Below are 24,299 nucleotides of genomic sequence, written 5' to 3'. Positions count from 1 at the left end.
CCTTTTGAAGCTTTTGGACTACATGAACTAAATAAAGCTAGGTATAATAAAATGCTTTCTACCTTTATTCTATTTTGAACACATTTTTATTTAAGAAGTCACTGTCATTCAGTTATCAGTTGAAATGCTTTATTTCTTAAAGGTATTTTAAAAAAATTAATTCAAATCTTTTTATATTTCAAATTAGCTATCCTAGCCTTAGATTTAAAACTCATTTTTCCCGAGTATATTTTCTCTTTATTTAAGAATAATATATTTTCATAGAGTGTGTTGAAAATTAGGAAAATCAAGGGTTCTTGTTCTGTCAGGTGCAGTGTTTAGAGTGTTATTTTGATAAAATCCAGTAGCTCTGATATTGCTTGAAAATACTTGGTCCTTTGGAGTATAATAGCAGGGGAAAAACTGTGGCATGGGTAAAAATTCACCATAATTACTTGAATTGGTTTTATACATAATCATCTTAGGTTTTGATAGTGAGGTAGCTGTATGGAGTGTCTTTGGGTCCAACATACATGAAAACACAGGATTGCCAGGGTTCACACAAGGAGGCAGTTGTTCAGGTTTCATTTCTGTTTCTGAATTTGAAGCTGAAGTACTTTTCTTATCCTAAAAGATAAATGCGTAAAATAATTCTCAATTATAAAGTTCTGAAAAAAACAGAATTATTTAAACTTAGCCCTAAGCCTTTCTTACCCCACTACTCACAAAAAGTGACTCGAAAAAGATCAAAGACAAATGTAAGATCTGATACCGTAAAACTCCTAGAAGAAAACACAGGGAAAAAGCTCCTTGGAGTTGGTCTTGGTAATTTTTTGGATATGACAACAAAAGTACAAGCAATAAAAGCAAAAATCAATAAGTGTGACTACATCAAACAAAAAAGCTTCTGTGCAGCACAAGAACAGCAGAAGGAAGAGGCAGCCTTGGAATGGGAGAAAATATTTGCAAACCATACATCAGATAAGGGGTTAATTTCCAAAATATCTTTAGAACTCATACAATTCAATAGCAAAAAACCAAACAATATAATTAAATAATGGGCAGAGGATCTGAACAGACATTTTTCCCCAAGAAAACATACAGATGGCCAACAGGTACATGAAAAGATGTTCAACATCCATAATCATCAGAGAAATGCAAATCTAAACCACGATGAGATATCAATCCACACCTGAAGAATGGCTATTATAAAGTTAAGAGAGAATAAGAGTTGGCGAGGATGTGGAGAGAAGGGGACCCTCGTGCACTGTTGGTGGGAATGTAAATTGGTGCAGCCACTGTGGAAAACAGTATGGAGGTTCCTCAGAAAACTAAAAATACGGGACTTCCCTGGTGGCACAGTGGTTAAGAATCCGTCTGCCACTGCAGGGGACGTGGGTTCGAGCCCTGGTCTGGGAAGATTGCACGTGCCGCGGAGCAACGAAGCCCGTGCACCACAACTACTGAGCCTGAGCTCTAGAGCCTGCGAGCCACAACTACTGAACCCATGTGCCACAACTACTGAAGCCTGAGCACCTACAGCCTGTGCTCCACCACAAGAGAAGCCACCGCAAAGAGAAGCCTGCGCACCACAACTAGAGAAAGCCTGCACACAGCAACGAAGACCCAACGCAGCCAAAAATAAATAAATTAATTAATTAAAAAACAACCAGAAAAACTAAAAATAGAACTATCATATGATCCAGCAATTCCACTTCTGGGTATATATCTGAAGGAAATGAAATCATATCTTGAAGAGATATCTGTACTCCCATGTTCACTGCAGCATTCACAATAGCTAAGACATGGAAACAACCTAAGTATTCATCAACAGATGAATGGATGAAATTTTGGTATATACACACAAACACACAACGAAATATTATCAGCCATAAAAAAGGAAGGGATCCTGCCATTTGCAGCAACATGGATGGACCTTGAGAGCATTATGCTAAGTGAAGTTAAGTCAGAGAGAGACAAATACAGTATGATCTCACATATATGTGGAATCTAAAAAAAAAAAAAGTCAAACTCAGAGCAGAATGGTGGTTGCCAGGGGCTGGGGATGGGGGAAATAGAGAGATGTTGGTCAAAGGGTACAAACTTCCAGTTATAAGAAGAGTAAGTTCTAGGGATCTAATGTACAGTATGGTGACTACAGTTAACAATACTGTATTATATAATTGAAAGTTGCTAAAAGAGTAGATGTTCTCACCATACCCACACACAAAAATTTGTAATTATGTGAGGTGATGGACGTATTAACTAATCTTATTGTTAATCATTTCACAGTATATATGTATATGAAAGCATCACTCATCAACAGATGAATGGATGAAATTTTGGTATATACACACAAACACACAACGAAATATTATCAGCCATAAAAAAGGAAGGGATCCTGCCATTTGCAGCAACATGGATGGACCTTGAGAGCATTATGCTAAGTGAAGTTAAGTCAGAGAGAGACAAATACAGTATGATCTCACATATATGTGGAATCTAAAAAAAAAAAAAGTCAAACTCAGAGCAGAATGGTGGTTGCCAGGGGCTGGGGATGGGGGAAATAGAGAGATGTTGGTCAAAGGGTACAAACTTCCAGTTATAAGAAGAGTAAGTTCTAGGGATCTAATGTACAGTATGGTGACTACAGTTAACAATACTGTATTATATAATTGAAAGTTGCTAAAAGAGTAGATGTTCTCACCATACCCACACACAAAAATTTGTAATTATGTGAGGTGATGGACGTATTAACTAATCTTGTTAATCATTTCACAGTATATATGTATATGAAAGCATCATGTTGTACCTTAAACTTACACAATTTTATATGTCAATTATACCTCAATAAAGCTGGAAAAACAATAGAGAAGAAAACAAAAACTTAGCCCCATCTACTCTCCTTTTGGGAGTCATTTTCTCTGGAGGACATTGAAGAGTACCCATTCAATTATATATATCTGTACAGAGCAAACTTGTCAAAAGTATGTACAAGGTAGCTTTTTAAAATCCTGTACTAGAACTATGAGAATTTATAAAAACGTGTAACTTATAGAGTAAGACTGCAATAGGTCATAGTTCGAAGAGGACATAACAGCTTAATTTCAGAGTGAAAAGGGAACAAGATAAACATTCAGGGATCTTAACCTTGTGGGGGATAGCCATTAAGCAAATAATTATACAACTGACTAATTGTGGTAAGTGCTATGAAGAAAAAAAATTCAGGATATTTATGAAGACATATAGGGGGTTCTAACCTAGTGTGAGGGCCTAGGAAGGCCATTCTGGTGAAGTGTCGCTGAATCTTAAGACTGGAAGGCAAGCGAAGGAAAAGATAGAGGAGGGCACAAAGAAAAAGCATAGCCAAAGTGGAGTAAGTTAGAGTGAAAATGGCTGCAGATGAGAATAGAGGGGCAGGAACCAGATCCTGAAGGGTCTGGTTGGCTATGTGAAAAGTTTAGATCTTTATGGTAAAAGGAATGGAAAGCTATTGAAGCGTTTTAAGGAGAAGCATGTCATGATGTAATATGCTTTTTAGTAAGATTACTTTGGCTGCCGTCAGAGACTTGAATGGATGTGGAGAGGAGCTTCAGTGTTCCATGTGACTGACAATGATTATTTATAGAAGAATGGTGGTATAGAGAGACTAGTAAATAAATTTGAGACACATTTTGGAAGTAGAATTCATTGGACCTGGTGATTGATTGGATGTGGATAGTGAGGAAGAGGGACAGATCAAGAAAGACTCCCACATTTCTGGACAAACATTTGGGTAGATGGTGGTGCCATTTACTACAATTTAATATGTAATTAACATATATAATAAATTTAATAAAGATTTAAAATATACGTAACTTAGCTATTTGGGGAGGGAGGGAGCAAGATATTAAAAAGAATGGGTACAAAAGTGCATATTGCTTTCTAGCAATGCATATAACATGCTTATCCTTAGTAAAGTCAAGTCTATAAAAAACATCAAGCTTCAATAATGAAGGTGAAAGAATTCAAATGGAACAGACTATATGGACCTTGTTTATCACTCATTCAACAAATACTGAGTACCCACTGTGTACCAGGCATTGTTAGATGATGGAAAAATAGTGATCAACAATCTAAAGTTCCTAGAACTTACATTTTATTACCTAGAAGACAAGCACATAGGAAACCAGCTCAATAATGTTGGGAAACTGGTTATTTAAGAAAAATGTAGGTCTTCACCTTCAAATATTAGGTGTCACCAGTTCTGGGTTCTGATGTTGCCAGTGATAATAGCTGCGTGACTTTGATAAAATTATTTTGCAAGGATTCAAATTCCTTGTCTATAAATATAAAACAAAGGAGATGGATTAGTTTTTTTTCTTTTTCTAATCTGAGGATATAAGGGCTTTCCAAATGTAGCAATAGGAAAGTGATTTTCAGTTATTTGAAAAACATGAAGGAAGTGTATATTTACTTGTGATAAGGCTCTTAAAAATGATTCTGTGGTGTCCATGTAGGCAAAAAATTTTGGTAGTTAAAAAACCCTCCAAATTTGGCAACTTCTGGAATACTTAAGATCTAAGTCCTTCCAGATCAGAAATTATATTATTATATTTAACCTCATAGAGATTGGCAGGGTACTGTAACTCTGACTTTTTAAGGTTGCATTAAATAGAAGGTTGTTTATATGCATTAAAATTCTTTTGCTTTGAAGACTCTATAGTAGATGCTTGTGATTCATGAGGCTGAGATCCTTTAAGAATTCTAAATCCTTAAAACTAGCAAGCATATAATCTCAGTTTCTCCAACTCTAAAATGGAGGAAAGAATATTGACCAAGTTGCTGTGTCACGCTTAAGTGAGGATCAAATCTGGGTCAGATTAGTTCGGTTCCTCTTAGACTAACCCAGCTCACTCTGAATTCTTGGATTATTCTACTTAATGTCTCTGCAAAGTTAAGTTCCCCACTGTCAGGAACCTATTTGATTTGAAATCTTGAGTTCAAACCTGCAAATGTGAAGTATTTACTCCACTTTCTTTTCTTTTGTTCAGATTTGAAGAAGTATAATAGAGTGTTGGAGGAGTAGCACAGGCAAGAACTTTGTGGCCTAGATTCCAATCCTTTATCATCACTGCACCTTTGTTTTTATATTGTCTGTAAAACTGGGAAAAAAGGGGGAAAAAAAAAACAACCTGCCATAGTTCCTGTGGTTGTGGAAATGAAAGAAAATCGGATGTAAATGATACGCTGCTATATAAATGGAACCAATTTTTAACATTTTCTTTTTTGCAGGTATACTTCAATGCATATGCATGATCTTCCAGAATTCAGTTCTGAAATTTACAGGTTAAGAAAACTGGTAGTGTGCTACCATTTACTAACATTCATTATCTTGTAGGAAGCTGGCAAAGCTGGAAGTAGAACTCATTAGATCTTGCTGTTTATTCTTTTTTGACACTGCTTATTAATTTGTTTTAAATATCAAGAGCACAGACATTGGAGAATAGTAAGTCACCAGAATCCTACGGTATCACAACAGGTCAGCTTTTCTCAAAATGTCTAGGTTCTCTCAGCACATGGAAGGCTTCTTAGGTGGAAGGTGCTGCCTTGTGACTTGTGAGAAAAAGTACCAACCCTAATTTACTTTATGGACACCAGTCAGGTTGCCCAGGGCAACCTCAGTCCCAGAGGTTGTGACTTTCAAATCACCTTCTGCAACTGGCTCTAAAATTCTGATCAACTTTGAATCAAAATGGAATACAGAAAACAGAATCTAGTCAAAATAGAAGACAAATTAGCTGAAAAATTTTGTTGGCATAATCTGTACCACACAATCTGTAAAAGTTAGTGTCTACCGAAATCTTTTAGACCTCCAGGACAATTCACAAATGTTTACGGACTTGGAAACAAAAATACCCCTTGCTTTTACTTTATGTCCTAGGCCCTCACTGCAACTTTCTTATTTGGGTTTCAACCTCTTCAAATCTGGTATTCTTAAAATGTAGAGTTTAAAACAGATACAATCAAAAACAAAACAGCCTAATATAAAGAATAATAAAAAGATTACTTTAAAGTCTCTGCTAGGTTATACATTGGGTCAGCAACTGTTACTGAAGAAGAAGGTTAATTAAAATTATAAATGAATCTTTTAAAATCGATTAAGTCTAAAATTAGACTGTGCAAGTGCCTTGAAAATCTACAAATAGATGGTATTTCTTACTAATTTAATTTTCAGGCTCTCCTAGAATTAGAGAAAACCAGGCCACTTTGACTTTTCCAAGTCTTTTGTTATAAACACACACATTTTTATAAAGATAAAAAGCTACTGAAATAATAAAAATGCCCATTATAGAAGCTGTAATTATAAAATTAAAAAAAAATTTTTTTTTTTGGTTTTGTGTCACAGTTGATGTTAACTACAGTAACAACAAAAGCAAAAAAACCCTGTAAGTCTAATTTTGAGGCACCCTTTTGTTTCCCCTCAGGCCCACCATCCTCCTTGTTCATGTTTTCCTTAATTTATCTTTTTCTGGCCACAATTAGGTGACAGAGAATTAAACCTTAACTTTCTACTGTTTCCATCAACAGTGAGTATAAATGCACCATATACTTTTTTCCCCTCATATCCTTTTTTGAACAAGACACAATGTAAACAGATGTCAAATTAACAAGGTACGTTTTTCTTGTTCAAAACCATCACGGCATTTTGCAATGGGGCTTGAGTTGCATACCATCCCCAATCATCTTTATACCTTCAGAGGCAATTCTGGCTTAATGCAATGCATGTTACATCTGTGTAGCCCAGCGGTTGCCTACAACGGTGGGGTTTTTTTGGAGGGTGGGGTGGGTGGGAGTGTGGGGTGCCCCAAATTTATAGTAAAGAGTACCGACAGTCAAAAACATCCAGCCCTCTGCGCAAACCCACCCAGTCGCCCTCGGTCATTCTCGATATCTTCTTTATTTTTTTCGGCAAACGCAGTCTTTTCCCGCAGCGGATGGCAAGGCCAGCAAGCGCCGACTTCTACTACACCCAATTAAAGCAGCAAAGAGAAGGCGAACCATCGGCTGGATGGATACGTGTAAACTAATCGGCCTAATCCCGGGAGCCGTCCTCCAGGGTGGAATCCTTCGGAGAGGCTGTAGCAGGCCGTCTCCACAGTAACCGGCCGCGGCGCCTCTGCAGTGCCGGGGCCCGGATGTTGTGAGGATCACGGCCGCGGGGCCCAGCTTCCGGCAGCCTGCCGGCGGCGGGTTGCGCTCCTCTTCGGGAGTCGTAGTTCTTCCCTCCGCCGCTGCCCGGTATAAGGCGCGGGCGGGACTACGAGTCCCAGCATGCGCCGCGGCGCCCCGCCGCCCTCCGCCTTTCGGCAGCGGTCGCCTGCTAGCAGGTTGTTGTTTTTATGAGAGGCGTCACTGCTCTCGGAGCTGTGACCGCCGCCACCGCGACAGCTAACGCCGTCGGGCGGAGGTGGCGCTGCTCCTTCAGGTACGGCCCTGGGCGTTTTTGGACCCCAGGAGGGGAGTCCGGGCCAACTGTCGGGGTCCTGGCTCAGCCGCCTGGCGGAGGCGGTCGCGGGGTTTCCGCTGAAGGGGGGCTTGACTCTAGGCGCTCGGTGTTTGCGGCCGCCTGGGTGGCCTCCTCGGAAGGCGAGTCTGCATCCCCCGTGGCGGAGCCGGTCCGGTGGTCCTGCAGCCTTGGTTCCCTGCGTTGCAGACGCGAGCGGTGTGCCGGGAGTGTGGGGGAGCCGACAGCCCAGGGGACGCACCCGCCTCCGCCTTCCTCCGCTGGGCTGGCTTAAGGCTCTCCTCGGTCCTGATTGATGAGAATCCATATGGTAAGATGTTATGTGCGTCACCCCGCCGGGTTTTCAGCCGGCCGGTGTTTTTTGGTGACGTTTGAGCCCCGTGATGACAGGAAGAGAAAGATTAAATAATGTGTTTGAGATTTCTGCTTGTGAGCCTGGCTGATAATGATCAAATCTCCCTGTCTATCCTGTTCCGCCTCCACCGGTCCCCTTCCTAATCGATAAGCTCTCCGTAGCAGCAGGTCACACCGTGCCTTGTACGCGTTACTGTTTATCTTTATTTAACGAATCAACTTTTTGCCTTTGGGAGCGCCAATTTTAACGAACTCAGCCAATTAGGTACTTTGTTGAGTGGGTGACATTTGCACTCAGTCTGGCTTTTTAAAAAATGGAATGGAGCCTTCTTGTAGCTAGAATAGGTAATTATTTTAGTACTGCGAATTTTAGGAGATTTGCTTCCTCAAATAAGGTCACATCTACTGGACGGTACTTGAAATGTCATTATTAGCGCATGGTATCTTTGGCTTAACGTTTGAATCTTATTAGGCCCCACCTTTCTCAGGGGGGTATTTATCACACCTTGGACGCTAGTGTGAATGGTTTACTATACTTCCCTGAGCTATGGTCATAAAGGGGAAGGGAAGGGAGAAAGTGAGGGTATTATTTTAATAAATAATTTCTAATCTTTTACCCAGCCTAAGGATGGGATTCTAATTAAAGAAGCTATTAAAAATCGCTCTCAAATAATATTTGAGGGTGTGGGAAATACTAGTTTTTAAATGAAAATAGGTTAGAAAGTAGTGTAATACTGATTTTGCTAACTAAACCATAGGACTAGAAGTGATTCGATGTCTATTAGAAACAAGACTCAAAGGAGTGTAATAGTTATAAAGTGATTAGATGGTGAAACTACAAATTATTTTTTTCTTTATACTTTTTGGTATTTTCCAAATTTTCTATAGGAAAAAACCTTAATTTACAGAAAAGGACACAGGTGGAGCAATTCCAGTTATACAGACTCTTTAAACATTAATTTTAAAAAGCAAATAACAACTAAACAACATAGGCAGAGCCCCTGTTACTGCATCCACGGACTCTGTGAATAACAAGTTTAAATGTATGTAAGTTAGTTGTTGAGAAGTGACAAGAAATGCATTGGTTGGACTGGAAAGGAAACAAAAAAATATGGCAGTAATTCTTAGCATTTGTACATCTCGTCTTATTTTGATCTGTTTTCTTTTCGTACAGTAAAATCAAGACAGGATTGCTTACTTTTCTTCAATTAAGGGAGTGCAATCTTGATTATTACTATAACTCAAGGTGACAAAGCATGGGCATATTAATCTGAAAAGGTCTGGGATGTAGCAGGATTTTTCATTTATTATTTGTAAACATTTGCCAGTGGAAATAAAGAAGTTAAACATTATTATAAAATGGGGGCTTTAAGCTTGTTTTCATCAATTTATTTCAAGTATCAATACTATGTTTTATATGCCTGATATTTTGGATTATGTTTTTGTTTCATTTTCTATTATGGATATGTTGGATATGGTTGGGTAAGTAGCATATTTAGCCCACATTTTGTTTTCTGTCGTAAAGAAAGGGCCACATTGTTCTTTGATAGGAATAGTCTGTATTTTTGCAGTTATCAGTCTTGAAAAAATGGGGTTTACCTCAATTCCAGGTGTCCATTAACTCAATAGAATAGCCATTCTGAAGCTTTGTTTTTATTTTTTTGCTTTTTTGTTTTTTAAGCTGTAGAAGTCATACTTTGTTTTCTTAAGTTCTTTTCTTTGGAGCATTGCTTCTCTCCCCAAATTTCAGTTTCTTTTCAATATTTTCTATTGTTTTATTTTGTGTATTTTGTGCCCTTTGTTGGCTCAATATCTCACTAAAAATTTGGGTTCATTTACAGGGCATAAGAAACATTCATAATTACTTAACATGTTTGATTTACTAACTGGTTCCACAGTATTGTCTAGGTTGTGTAAATATTTAAAAAATTAGGTGAGTTTGAACTGAGAGCTTAGAAGTAGTAGTTTCTGACACGTAAAGAATATGGACACAGTGCAAGGCCTGTTAAACCCAGGGTATTTTAAAACAGAAAATGCAGACTCATCTAACAATGCAGAGCTACTAGAGGCTGAATTGCTTTTGTGTTTGTGAGTGGTTAAGATGAGGAAGTTGCCATATCGTAGGTGATAACTTACATTTTCAAGAATTTTCTTCCTGGGAGTTGTGCAGTTTTTGTTTTTAAATTTATTTGTAAAAATTTGTTAAACAGTTTTTAAAGGTTACTTTCTATTTACAATTATTACAAAATATTGGCTCTATTTTCCATGTTGTACAATACATTCTTGAGCCTATCTTACACCCAGTAGTTTGTACCTCCCACTCCCCTACCCTGTATCGCCCCCCCCGCCCCCGCCACCCACTAGTTTGTTCCCTATATCTGTAAGTCTGCTTCTTTTTTTGTTATATTCACTGGTTTGTTGTATTGTTTATGTTCCACATATAAGTGATATCTTACCATGTTTGTCTGTCTGGCAGTTCTGCAGTTTTGACTAAATTAAAACAGTTTAAAAAAATGAGTTGGTTTAAAAGGTCATGTTCGATGTATTGCACTAGATAAACTTGAAAATAAAAATCTCAGTTTGAGTTCTAAGGTGAAATTTAACTCTGTAATATGGGGAGGATTGCAACTAACTGATAGATTGAGAGGATTTTTTTTCCCAAGGGGTGTTTAAGGTGTGGAAACCTGCTTAAGGGCTTATAGAGTTTTCTGGAGGAAGTATTAGCAAGGAAGTATTAGTATTAGCAGTAAGTCAGAAATCTAATTTTTCTTCAGTATTTGTCCATAAAGCAGTTTCCTAAAACCTTATTTCTGGTTCATGTTGCCAGCATGATGAAATGTGAAAAAAGAATTGGATTGGGAGTCAGGACGTTTAATGATGTTGACAAATAATTTAGCTTATGAGCTTCTATTGTTTCCATTTGTACATAATAAGTAGCAGCCATTGCCATACTTCATGGGGTATGTGTGAAGATCAAATCAGATATAAAAAGTAGTATCACTTTGTAAGTGGCAGAGTGATCTACCCATGCAAGTATTATTGGCCTGCCTAAGTAACATTTACATAAAGCATATTACACATTTGAAGTGTGATGACTTAATGTGATATATATACTTTTGGACTGAGAAGTTTGATGGAAAAAAGTCATATGGGATCTTCATTTGATTTTTTTGGTAGTGCTTTTTGCCTTTTACTAGGCTGAAGAGAACCTGGCCCCTTTCCTGACTGTGACTTTGTACTCTGCTGCATTAAAGGTTTGGAAATTGCAGTGTGCTTTTATGGTTCAGCCTTTAATTTTGGTTTTGATTTGTTTTAATTGCATATCTAAAGTATAAAGAAGATCATCAGTGTAACTTAACAGTAGGAAGTGGATGTTGTTTTTAATGTTCTAAAACAGTTCTTTAAGTTGATTTCATGAACAGTGAGTCTACACAGAATGTCAAATTCCAGGTCCTCCCAGAGATACATTACATGTGTAAGCATTTGTCTTTCAGGGAAAGAGATAGTTTAGAGCTTAGACACTCCTTCTGGGGAAGTCAACCCTATCTGTATTACATACAGCATCTGCCCCTTGAGATTAACTTCAAGTTGGGTTGACATATAGAACATTCAAGTAAAAAAGTCTTTTAGAAACTTACAAATCAATTCTGAGGACTTTATGAGAGCAAATATAAGGGAAAGTAAAAGGCAAAGAAATATATCATGGGTTGGTAATGACTGCTTCTATATTTGATTAGTTGATAACTCAAATAACATCTTTACTAACATTTTATCTAATATTACTACTAGAAAGTAACAATGGATGTGTACTTGTCTATTATGTACTTAAAAAAATGGAAAACAGAATAAAAATATATAAAATCCCTTTGTTTTCCATCTCTCTGGCTTTTTTCCCAAAGTAGAAGAGAGTTGTAAAAAAGAAAAAATTAGGACAGATTATCCTTTTGTGGAAAGTATGTTTAAGATAAACAAAAAATATAGATATATGATAAATACATATATTTTAACAAGTAAAATCATTAAAAAATTTTTTTTGAGAGTAGAAAAAACAACATCAAGCTAGATCCCATTAGTTTTACTTATCTCTGAAAGAGGAAGAGGAGCCAACAGGGGCTGGCAGTGCCCAAGTGAGGGTCGTATGGCGGCTAGTCAAGCTTCTAGATTTACTACTGGCTCTTTCAGGCTTTTCCAAAATTAAGATGTAACAATCCTGGAAAGTCAGGATTCTTTTCAGAATGGGGAACACCTGGTGAAAAGGTATTTCCATACTAACAGATATCTTAATTTCCCCCCAGCATTTTGAATTCATATGGTTTACTGCTTTGTTTCAAACTTTTAATCAAAGGTGTAGCTTCTTTTAGATGGAGGCAAAAAGGGATACTTTTATCTTCGAATATGGCAGTAGTTGCTTCTGTTTCCCAATTTGAAGGATGTTACATCATAAAAGAAATCTTGTGAAGAAATTGTGTATTGACTCACTTCTTGCAGAATTTGTTTTCTAAACCAAAAAGTTAATTTACTGTATGTAACAGTATTGCTGCCTCTTTCTGGTCATGGATAAAGTGAAATTACTACTATTGGAGATTTTTTTCCAGATACCTATCTTTAGCGATATCGGTGTTTAAATGAAATTCCACTCCATTAAAACTAGGAAAGCCTGTTTGCTATGGAGAGGTTATCTTTGAATCCACTTAGAAGATGCATATAACAAAGAGGCAGGACAGCCATTGGACCCACATCTTGATGCCGTAATTACTACACTGTGGACTCTTCAAATCCCTGGGTTATGCTCTCTCTTCTCTAGCATCAGTTTTCTTCAGTAAACTTCTGATACCTGAGATACAAACGTTTTAATATGATTCCCTTTAGTCCTTTAATTTGTTCTGAAGAGACTGGTCATCCAGAAGATGATTGGATTTTTGTCAGTCATTCATTTACTTAATATTGGGTTTGTCTTTTCATTTAAAAAAATGTATTTTTTTTTCCTGCTGATTATGAAGGTAATAAATAGCTCACTGAAATTTAGCAGACATAATACGTGTAATTTTAGTTTTTTTAGATTTGAAAGATACTCTTTAAAATTTAATTAGACTAATGCATATAAATTAATGTCAATAGGGTTTATTATACATATCATTTTCTGACTTGCTTTTTTCACAGAATATATTATTGATATCTTTCCATGTCAGGACATGTTGATCTATTTTAAATTTTTAATGGCTGCATTAATAATAGATATTATACATTTTAATTTTAATAAACTCACTCTTGATAGACTTTTCACTTTCTAATTTTGTACTGTAAAAATTCAACCATTCTTACACACATGTATATGTATTTTCATATTCATGTGAGTATTTCTACCAGATAAATTCCTAGAAATGAGGTGGATAGGAAATGAAATAGAGATGATAGGTCACAGGGTATCTGCCTGTAAAGTTTTGTTATTACAAAATTACTCAAATGATAATAACTATGCATTTTTACTGTTTACAGTACCTATTTTTCTGTATCTAACCTATTAACCTGTTTAATCTTTGTTGATCGTTTAGGCATTAAAATAATCTTGCTACTCTTTGTGTATCTTTCGTAGTAAGGTTGAGCATTTTTTTCCTTATAAGCCATTTTAATATCTTCTATAAATTGCTTACTCATATTCCTTGATAAATTTTCTGTTCAGTTTTTTAACCTTTTTCTTACTTATTTATTGGTGTACTTTAAATGTTTTGAACTCTGTTATATATGTCACAGGTATTCTCAGTATATCATTCTTACTTTTATGACTTTTGGCAAACAAGTTTATGATTTTTATATAATAAAAAGCTTTTCCTTTACAATTTCTAGGTTTTGTGTAAAGCTTAGTAAAAAGGTCATCTTTACCCCAGGATTGTAAAACTTTTCTGTTTTGTTTGAGTCTTTTTGTGTGTGTGGTTTTATTTTATATGTTTAAATCTCTGGGCTGTATTTTTACCAGGTGGTCTTAAGGTTTTATGAAGCCTTATCTTAATAATGCTGAACTTTCACAAGGCAAACATGAGAGATGACATCAATTTGAAAGTCTTTTGCAACACCACATTTATGACGTTTAATGGAGAGTATATATAATTCCTGAGTGATGCAATTTGTCAAAAAACTGATTTTTCCCCCCTTTGGGAGGTAGGAGGGGAAGAACAATGAAATTTACTGTCTTTTTAAATTCAGAAGCGTTTTATGTGGAAACGGCTCTTATCTTTTGCATCTCTTTCATTCTCTACCTTTCACACCAACCATAGAAAGGCTCTGCTGTTTTGAGCATCCAGAATGGCAGCCAGCACTTTAGTTCCATATTCAGAATTACCTGTCAGATCATTTGTCTCTTGATGCTGTTTGGAAGCAATTTAGTTTGGCCTGGGCTTCGTGAAAATATGTTGCAGGATTTATCTGCTATAACAGTTAAAAAGCCATACAAAAACTTACTCTTTTTCAAATAAAGAGTTTACCTGACCATTCTAGCCAATAAGCCTTGGAATCAACTTCCCTAGGGCAGTCTTTTTTTTTCCCCACAGCACAGAGGCCTAGTGGGTACTAGGCACTCCTAGGCTAGGCTTATTTATTGCCAGAGTTTGGGGACTGAAATAAGGTTGACATTGTAGATGAAAAAAAAGTATAAGCTGAGCCTTCACTTAAGATGAGACTATTTGGAAAAAAGAAAGCAACACAGTGAAAGGTTCTTCCCCCACCACAATGAACAGGATTGAAGACCCTTTAATTCCCCAAAGAGATACAATTCTCACCATTTACTCCAGAAGTGTTTGTCACAGTACTTTTAAAAATGTAAATTTGTGCCAAATTACCATAAAGCATAGTGACAGTAACAGTTTTAGATCCTTACTTAGACAGAAAATCTTTCTTAAGCTTTTCTGTTTCAACCCCTTCATTGTGGTGCTTAGTGATTTTAGTGGCCCTAGCTGCCTTTTGAAAATAGGCAGGAATAAAAAAAATTCATAATTTTGGTACATTTAAAAGAGGCAAGCTTAAGGGGTGGGGCTAGACCTGAAATTAGACCTGTAGCTCATTACTATTTCTGATCCTTCAATTCCTGATCTGAGTAAAAATGCTTGTGTGTCCTTTTCTATAGATAAAATAGAATATTAAGCGATTAAAGATGAGAGATTACTATGTATGACTTCTAACTAGTAGAGAGCAGGTAAAATTTTTGTGCTGTTACAGAGACATTGAAAATTAAATTGAAACTCATTATCAAAAGCTTTGAACTTCACACTAACTAGTAAAGTAACTTATGGATAAAAGTAATAGAGGCTGCTCTTAGGCAAGCTATGCTAAGAAGTACAGAAGTTATGCTGAGAAATAAGAAATAAATGCGGTACATTCAGGGGAAGGAGAGATAAGTGTGTCAGAAACATGAAGGAAGACTTCATGGAGGAGACTGAGCCGTAAAGATGGAAATCAGAAGAAAGGAAAGGAGGAAAGCATTCCAGGAAGTGTGACTTGAGTAAGTGAAGACATGGAGGTAGGGCTGTGCTCCTCTACTTGTAGCAAGTAGATTACTTTGATCAGATGAAATAGCCCTGGAGGAGAGAACTAATCGATTGCAAGCTAGGCTAGAGCCAGGTAGTGGAAGCATTTGGATGTCCCCTTAAGAAGTTTGACTTTATTGTACAGAATACTTATTCTCAAGGTCATGGGGAGACTTTTGCACAGGAAGTTTAAAAAAAAATTTCTAGCATTTGGAATAAGTATTGCATGTAACCTGCAGTCAGTTTCATTGTTGCCTGTATGTAAGGGTTCAGGATGGTTGTGTGTGTTTAGGGAGGGACCAAGCGAAGAGTTGCAAAATAGCACTGTAAAAAGTGGTGAGTACCATTGTAATTAAAACAGCCTGTTTTTGTGCTGGAATATAGATCATTGGAACAGAATGGAGACTACAGAAACTGATTCATAAATGTATGGGACTTTATGTGACAGATTCATAAATGCATGGGACTTTATGTGACAGAGAGTGGCATTTTAAATCATAGAAAAACTATGGAATATTTAATAATTGACATAATTTCTACCTCACACTAAAAGGGAGAATACCCAGATTCACACATTAAATAGCTAAATATAAAAGCCAAAACTGAAAAAGTATTAGTAGAAAATATAGGAGAAATATTTACAATCTTGAGAGTAGGGAAGACTTTCTAAAGCAAGGTGTAAAATATAGGTTATAAAAAACACCTTATTCTCCATCCTCAACATTTGACTGCATAAAATTTAAAGACATCTATGATAGAAGATATTTTTTTAAATTAAAGCATGCTAGAAAAAAATATTTGCAGTAGGTTTAGCAGTGAATTCATTCATGACCCAGTTTATGAAGAACTTCTGAAAATCAACAGAGACAGCCCAATAGGAAAGTTAACATGTGAACATTAGATAATTCATGGGAAATGAAATAAGGATAGCCAATAAACATAGGAAAAGATGCACAACCCCACTGAGTCATCTGGGAAATGGAAATTGAAATAGGAGATTTACTTTTTTTTGCTCATGACATGATCAGAAATTAAAGATGGTTGTTACATTTTTGGTGAGGTTGTGGAGAAATCGGTATTTTCTTGTGTTGGTAGGAGGTCTTCCCTAACAACCTTATTTAAAATTCTGATCCCCACCCCCTACTCCCTGCATTCAGTTTTCCCCCTTTTTGCTTTATTTTTCTCCACAGTACTTGCCACCAACTAACTTAACTACATCTTTTGCTTGTTTATTTCTGTGGGGTTGTTATTGGACAAAAAATAGAATATAAGGGACATTTAAAAAGTTTTTATTAGTTGGGATCTTGGGTCCTCTTTCCTTTATCCAACAGTCTGGTTTAAAGCAGGCATTTCATATCCTCTTGGGGAGATGAAGGTTCCAGAACCTCTGAAAAGCATGATAGAAGTAGGTTCTTGAAAGCTGTCTAGACTGACTGACTCATCTTTGATCACATTTACAGTACAGCAGCACTTTTGGGACCTTTGGTCACAGCCCATTGGTTGGCTTACCTCGGAATTGTAGACGTGTGGGAGAATAATGCCCCCATTCTTCTCCATCGTGTCTAATTCTAGAAGATACAGTAATGGAAACCGTACCTTTTCCATAGTAAAATGTAGCTACTCAGGAATGATGAGGGGCGCCATCATATCAGCTAATATTCACTCCAGTTGTATTTTATGAGGTAAAATTAATATTGTTGCTCTGTTATTAGTTTTGACAGCTGCCACCTAAAGTGTTTTAAAATTACATCTTTGGTCTGTATCTCTCCCCTAAATTCAGTCTCCAGCTGCCTACTTGACGTTTCAACTTGGATGTGATAATAGCTGTCTCAAATTTAATATGTCCCCAATGAGTTTACCAATTTTCCTTTCATAACCTGATGCTTTTGCAGTCTTCCAGTCTTAATGGCCATTCCATTCTTGTATTTACTTGGGACAGGGGTCATCCCTCATACCTCGTATTCAGTACGTCAGGAAGCCCAGTTGGTTATACCTTCAAAATATATATATATAATTTGCCCACTTCTTACTGTCTTTGCTACCACCCTGGTCCAAAGCACCATCATCTCACCTGGATTACTGTGGTAGCTTTGCAAATGGTCTTCCTGCTTCTGCCTTTGCCTCCTCACAGTGCTGTCTCAATAGGGCAGCCAGTGTGATCCTCAATTATTCCTTTCCTCAAAATTCTTCTGTGACTTTTAGTTTCATTCAGTAAAAAGTCTTAGGATCTGTAAGGCCCTACATCATTTGTCTCCCACTCCATTATCTCTCTGTCCTCATCGCTTTCCACTTTCCCGGTAGCCCACTTCTCTCCAACCACACAGGCCTCCTTGCTGTTTCTCATAGATACGGGCTTGGTTCCAACTTTGTACCTACTGTTCCTTTGGTGTGAAACACTCTTTACCCAGTTAACTGCACGATGATTCACTCACTCATTCAAGTCTTTGCTCAAATATACCTTCTTAAGGAAGCTTTCATTGATCATCCTTTTTGAAATTAAGCCTCTCCAACCCAGCATTTTCTATTCTCTTTTCCCATGCTTTCTCTGTAGTAGGAAATATACCATCAAATACACTGTGTATTCTACCAGGTAATGTTGTTTATTGGATGACTCCAGTGTGAAAGATGAAGTGCTTAGGAAAATTGAGATGATTTTTTTTTCCTTTGGCCACACCATGTGGCATGTCGGATCTTAGTTCCCCAACCAGGGGTTGAACCCATGCCCCCTACATGGAAGCATGGAGTCTTAACCACTGGACTGCCAGGGAAGTCCCAGAAAATTGAGATGAATTTAATTCAGACTATTGCAATAGGAATATCTCAATGAACCGAGGAGTTTTATAGAGGCAAGTAAACAAGGGACTCAGAATGGGTGGAAGTGAGTCTTACCTGGGACTTTTTGAGGGCAGGTTGGTCCTTTGCAGTTAGCTATCAGTCAGAACACAAAACAGGATGGGGAAATTTCTCAACCTTCCTTGCTTTCCTGGAGCACAGGGCTCAGATGAAGTTCAACGTAGTCAATTACTGATAGAATTTAAGCTCCAGGAAGGCAAGACTCTTATTTGTTTTGTACATTGGTATATTTTCAGTATCCTGCATGTGCTAAGAACTCAATAAATATTGAATGAACAGATGGATAAAGGAGTAAATTAAAAATGGTACTAACTGTAGGCCCATCTGCTGGAGAGTTTGATTATACTAGTGTAGTATAATCCTTCTACCTTAAGTAACTTCATAAATGAGATACAAACATCCATGTAATAAATTTACATCCTAATATGACTAACATGTGCTATATTCTATGTGGAAACCGTATGTTTATAATGCTTAGTGTCAAATTCTCTTCCATAGAGTTCTATGAATAAAATCTTACATGTTGTGAAGAAATGTACCATAGGATTTCTTATGAAGTGAGAATCAATTTAAATGATTTGTCTCTGTTCTAGAGGCTATTATTATAGGATTTTGGAGTTTATCTTGAAGGCAGTAGAGACCAATTTTAAGTGATTGATTAAGTGATCAGATTTATGTGTTAGGATAAACAGAGTAGGGACAGCATTGGGAAGGAGTGACTGGAGGGGAATTTGAAACTGCAGGCAGAGATCTCTTAGAGAGCCGTCACTGTAATAGAAGTGGGAAATGATGAAGTTGGGATAGGAAGTGGATAAGGATTTAGACCTGATTGGATTTTTGGGTCAAGGCAAGTTTTAGTTATCCCAAATGTAGTTATCCTAAATCTAGGCTTTTTGACCTGATGTTTGGTGGCTTTTTCTTGCAGCCAGATTATTTTTGGCTAATGCTGTTCTCTGAGATGATAGAAACAGGAAGAAGAGCAGGAAGATGATCTTAGTTTTGTAGATGCTTTATTTGAAAGGCCTGAGAAACCTACTAGTGATCATCCAAAAAGCAATGGGGAAATATATGACCTGAGATTGGGGTAAAGAAGCTACCCTGAGGAATAAAACGAAGCCTGAGTCTAGAAAAGGGCTTCAAGTTTATCATCTTCATTAAGTACCCTTAGCTTTATAACTTTGTATGATTTTTTATGCCTTTGTAACTTTCCCATAAACTGTTTATTTCTAAGTTATTATTAGTAAAACCCTCAAAATGGAACAGGTTTTTGCATTTACCTTTGGTCAAAATAATGGGGAGAGGAACCTCATGGATTCCTCTAGAATTTTGAGTTCCTTGAGGAACAGTTTAGAAGTGTGTCACTAACTGCATCATCACCCAGAAATGTTTACCTTTTTTCTTTTTTTTTTTTTTTTTTTTTTTTTTTTTTTCTTATCTGTGGGGTCCCCGTTGCGGAGCACAGGCTCTGGATACACAGGCTCAGCGGCCATGGCTCACGGGCCCAGCCGCTGCGTGGCATGTGGGATCCTCCCGGACCGGGGAGTGAACCCATATCCCCTGCATCAGCAGGCGGACTCCCAACCACTGCGCCACCAGGGAAGCCCACCTTTTTTCTTTATTGAGTGCATAATATGTGTTACCGGTCAAGTAAACAAGCAATTACAGCGTATTATTGTATTTTAAGTAGTAGATTAGGGAATATACTAGTCTTTGGGGATGGGGTCAGGGAATGGTTCACAAAGTGATGCATTAGCTGAGATAGAAGAGTGGGCACAGGAGTTTGGGTAGAAGTAAGGAGGTGAGGAACTGAGATCAGAATATGCAAAGCCCCTGAATTAAGAGAAAGCTAAGCTTTTTAGCAGAATTGAAAAGGTGGAGGGGAGAGGGAGGGGATGGAGGGAGAGAGGATGAGATGCTAGAGACAAAACACTTGATATGTAAGGCCTGTGGGCATTATCCTGAAGACAGTATGAAAATCTTAACATTTTTAAGGAATGAAAAAATACTACCATTTTAAGAAGATAACTGGCTATAGTGGGGAAGTTCAAATACAGAGGCAGCTTTCAGAGTCAATATGTCTAGGATGGGGCTCAGAAATTTACTTTTTAAAATTTTGATTTAATTTCAGTGCACCCAACTTTTTTTTGCGGTACACGGGCCTCTCATTGTTGTGGCCTCTCCCGTTGCAGAGCACAGGCTCCGGACGTGCAGGCTCAGTGGGCCGTGGCTCACGGGCCCAGCAGCTCCGTGTCGTGTGGGATCTTGCTGGACCGGGGTACGAACCCGTGTTCCCTGCATCGGCAGGTGGACTCTCAACCACTGCGCCACCAGGGAAGCCCTCAGCCAAGTTTTTGAAAACACCTGAATTAAGAGGGTTCTTTAGTAGGGCTGTGAATTTTGCTTACCAAACTCTTACTGTGGTGTTATGGCCAGTAGGGGAATCTTTTTTTCCTCATTTGGGCTAGATGTGAAGCTTGTTCTTCCTCCAGGGCAAGTAAACAAAGAATTAAACTGGGATCAGATTAAAATGGGCTCCTTGATTTGAGAAATTCAAATATGATAAAGTCCCAGTTTAGCAATGTACGTAACTTTCTTTTGAAATCTTGTCTTTGCTTATCCCCAGAGCAATTAGAGTTCTTGATTGGAAAACAAAAGCTGGGGACTATCTATTTAGAACTGTTTAAATGGAAATTACCTAGATAAGAGCAGGAGATATATACACATTAAATATCCCTGATCAGGTCTTGTATCCCAGGAGTTTTGGAAGGTTATGTAAGTCTGGGGGTGAGATGGAGCAGCAGTGAGAATGTGGGCTGCTAGAGGAGGTTAGGAACTGGGGGTTTGCAAAGGGAAGAGGAGCTTTCACATGGTGAAGAATGATTGCTTTTTTTAAGGCCAATTTTCCTTTTTTTAAAAAAAATGTTATTTATTTATTTTTGACTGTGTTGGGTCTTGTTGGCTGCGCTCAGGCCTTCTCTGGTTGCAGAGAGTGGGGGCTACTCTTCATTGCTGTGTGTGGGCTTCTCACTGTGGTGGCTTCTCTTGTTGCAGAGCACGAGCTCTAGGCTCACAGGGCTCAGTAGTTGTGGCTCGCGGGCTCTAGAGTGCAGGCTCAGTAGTCGTGGCGCACAGGCTTAGTTGCTCCGCAGCATGTGGGATCTTCCTGGACCGGGGCTGGAACCCGTGTCCCCTGCACTGGCAGGCGGATTCTTAACCACTGTGCCACCAGGGAAGTCCTAGGCAAATTTTCTTAATTGTAAAGCCCTACCTACTTGTTCCATATAGAATGGTTTTTCCAAATACCAAGTCACTTAAACCAAAATATACTACACTTTCTCTTTTCTATTCTTTGTTATTCTTCTTGGTTATTCAGTCCTTTAAAAATCTTTCCTGTCTGTCTTCCTAAATCTCTCCTAACCCCTCCCCATCCTATTTACCCTCTCCCCGTCATCAATACTGGTTAAATTTAGGTGCTCATCTTTTTCATGGAATATTGCATTGATTCTTTGTATCCCACAGGTCTAGGGCGCTTTAGTTGTTTCCCCATTTTAATATGTGCCCTTTGAAAGATTCTGATTTTCACATGTCTTCTTTTAATACTTCACTCATGCTAAATTAATTGCATTTCTTAGAAGTGTCATGTTCTATAACTTTTTCTGCCTTTATTTTTGTAGTGCTTTTCCCATTATCTCTTGGGAAATCCTTCCAGTGTCGTCATATTTTCTCTTTTGGCAATAAGGAACCAGAATTTAATTTTTTTGTGATAGCTCTGAATTTTAAAATTTTGGCAACTAATTCAGTTAAAAAACATGCTGTCCAGCATGTCAAAAACATTACAACCTCATTTATAAAGCCTGCTTTGACCATTTTCCTTTCTTCCTGCAAAGTTAACTGCTCAGTCTTTGTGCAGTCTAATATGTTAACCCACAACTTTCGAATTGTTATAAAATAATTCAAATACAAATAGTAACATCAAAGTTTTTAACTCATGAAAACTGGTTCAATGAGAAATTGGGCTTTATGTAGTCAGTTTAATAAGGAATGGTGAAATAAAATTGCTGTATCCTATAGGGAGGGTATTTAAGCCTATCCTTTGGGATAGTGTTCTCTACTGGACGCATTTCATTGTCATAGTTTTTTGTTTGTTTGTTTTTACAAATTTACCTTTAAATTTAGAAACTGCCTGGGCCCTAATTAGTTGTAAATGGGAAATCAAACAGTCAAATGACCTCAGGTGAACTTATCGTAAAATGTTCTGTCTCGAGTGACATTAAAAGTCACACAGTCGTCTTTATGTCTTATTTTAGATTTTGAATAATTTGTCTGAAAACATGCTTATTTTATACTATCAGTGACCAGCCACCTCTCTGTATCTTCTTTCTTTAAAATATTACTTTACGAGCGCTTCCAGAATCACTAATGGACGGTCCACATCTCTATTTTTTGCCTTGTTTTCATTTGTGCACTGGTTCCATATTAAATTGTCTGCAGTAGAGTTCTGTTAGAACACTAACCATCAACTTGGATATAATGGGTTCTCAGTATATGTGCAATAATAGAAGCATTTATAAGACATGTTTAGAGCAACGTCAGCAAGATACCATTTACTTTAATGAGCTTAATTTCCCCCCCCACCCCCACCCCGGCATGCGGGCCTCTCACTGTTGTGGCCTCTCCCGTTGCGGAGCACAGGCTCAGCGGCCATGGCTTACGGGCCCAGCCGCTCCGCGGTATGTGGGATCTTCCCGGACCAGGGCACGAACCCGTGTTCCCTGCATCGGCAGGCAGACTCTCAACCACTGTGCCACCAGGGAAGCCCAATGAGCTTAATTTTGAAGTTTAAATAGTAGTTTCAGGTAGAAAGGGTAGAACATACTGGGTAGAGTGACCAATGTGTGCTGGTTTAGGACTTGAGTCTATCTAGGTTTTTGCCAATGGCCACAAGTTTCTAACCAACTTCCGGTCTTTTTCTTCCCCTGTTTTAATGTAACTGAAGTGTTACCAACGTGGTTATTTTCCTAAAAACCATTTGATCACATTCCTTCCCTGCTTGAAAATATTAATTGCTTCATGTTGACAACAGTAGATTTCATTTTGCTGGGCCTTGGAACTCTTCTTTCCCCCACTTGGTTTCTTCAGCCGTGATTTTCACACCGTACTGTTTATTGAAAACATAGGCTTTTGCTCTGGCTGACTGTTCCCCATTTGTTGTTCCCTCAGCAGTTGACTTCCTCAGAGTCAGATTGTTTTCATTTACCTTTGTTTCTGCCTGGCCAAATCCTACATTTTCTTTCAGATCCAGCTTGCCTCTTCATTCCACAGTACGGCCGTCTACACTGTTTTGGCTCAGGAGGATCTCCTTGTCATGAAGTTTGGTTGTATTTGTTCATATAGATATGCAAACATGGCCTGTCTGGTAAATCTGTGGGTGGGTTGTCTCAGTTTCACCTGGAAGGCAGTAAGCGCCACTTTTTGTACTTGGGTCACGTATAGTACTTCCTATAGAATTTTTAAAAATGTGTCCCACATATCAATATGTTTTTGTATTTGTAGACCTGAAAAATGTCTGAAAATTCCAGTGACAGTGATTCATCTTGTGGTTGGACTGTCATCAATCATGAGGTATGCTACTTAATACTTTTTATAAGGCAGTTTGTAATATTACAGTGTTAACAGTGATGTAAACTGGGTTCTTTGAAGGCCATTAGTTTTTTACATTTAAGCATAAGGTTCCATTGTCTATAGCTTTTCCCACCTACATTTCACTTCACTGCTGAAAACTCTTCACGAGCCAGCATGTTATTGGACATTGCTTTCCTCAGCTTTGAGACATTAGGCAGGTATTTACTGAGGGCTTATTATTGGTCAGGTCCTGTGCTTTACTCATGTTCTCATAATTTTAAACAACCCTCTGTGGTACAGATTGTTTTCACTCTCATTTGATAGTTGAGAGGACCAAAGCTTACGGAGATTCAGTAATTTGGCCAAGATTATGTAACTAGAAAACATCAGAGCCTGGGTTTAAACAGACCAAGGAGCATGGAGAACATGTGTTCCACCCATGTTATGTTACGTTACGTTACGTTATA

At 37.9% G+C, this 24,299-nt stretch overlaps 2 protein-coding genes across 4 annotated transcripts in view; one reads left to right on the top strand and one right to left on the bottom strand.

Annotated features, from left to right (window-relative positions):
- Positions 1–67: 67 nt before the first annotated feature.
- PIERCE2 (piercer of microtubule wall 2) lies at positions 68–7,171 on the bottom strand. The gene is made up of 2 exons (XM_024767795.1): positions 6,887–7,171; positions 68–606 (listed from the first exon to the last, which is right to left on the bottom strand). Exons 1-2 carry the CDS (start codon positions 6,902–6,904, stop codon positions 259–261), a joined length of 366 nt encoding a protein of 121 aa, XP_024623563.1. The 5' UTR covers positions 6,905–7,171; the 3' UTR covers positions 68–258.
- Positions 7,172–7,312: 141 nt separating this feature from the next.
- CCPG1 (cell cycle progression 1) overlaps positions 7,313–24,299 on the top strand; it is a 38,965-nt gene continuing 21,978 nt past the window's right edge. For 2 of the 3 annotated variants that reach the window (XM_024767791.1, XM_024767789.1), the window contains exons 1-2: positions 7,313–7,447; positions 23,764–23,832. In XM_024767791.1, the coding sequence (XP_024623559.1) occupies positions 23,773–23,832 (60 nt within the window). In that variant the 5' untranslated portion in view covers positions 7,313–7,447; positions 23,764–23,772. The other variant, XM_024767790.1, reaches the window with a different exon arrangement.

Source organism: Neophocaena asiaeorientalis, unplaced genomic scaffold (genome assembly GCF_003031525.2).
Source record: "Neophocaena asiaeorientalis asiaeorientalis breed wild unplaced genomic scaffold, Neophocaena_asiaeorientalis_V1.1 scaffold71, whole genome shotgun sequence".
Classification (NCBI taxonomy): Eukaryota; Metazoa; Chordata; class Mammalia; order Artiodactyla; family Phocoenidae; genus Neophocaena; species Neophocaena asiaeorientalis.
Note: the sequence above shows the minus strand (reverse complement) of the source record. Positions and strands in the feature narration are given on the sequence as shown.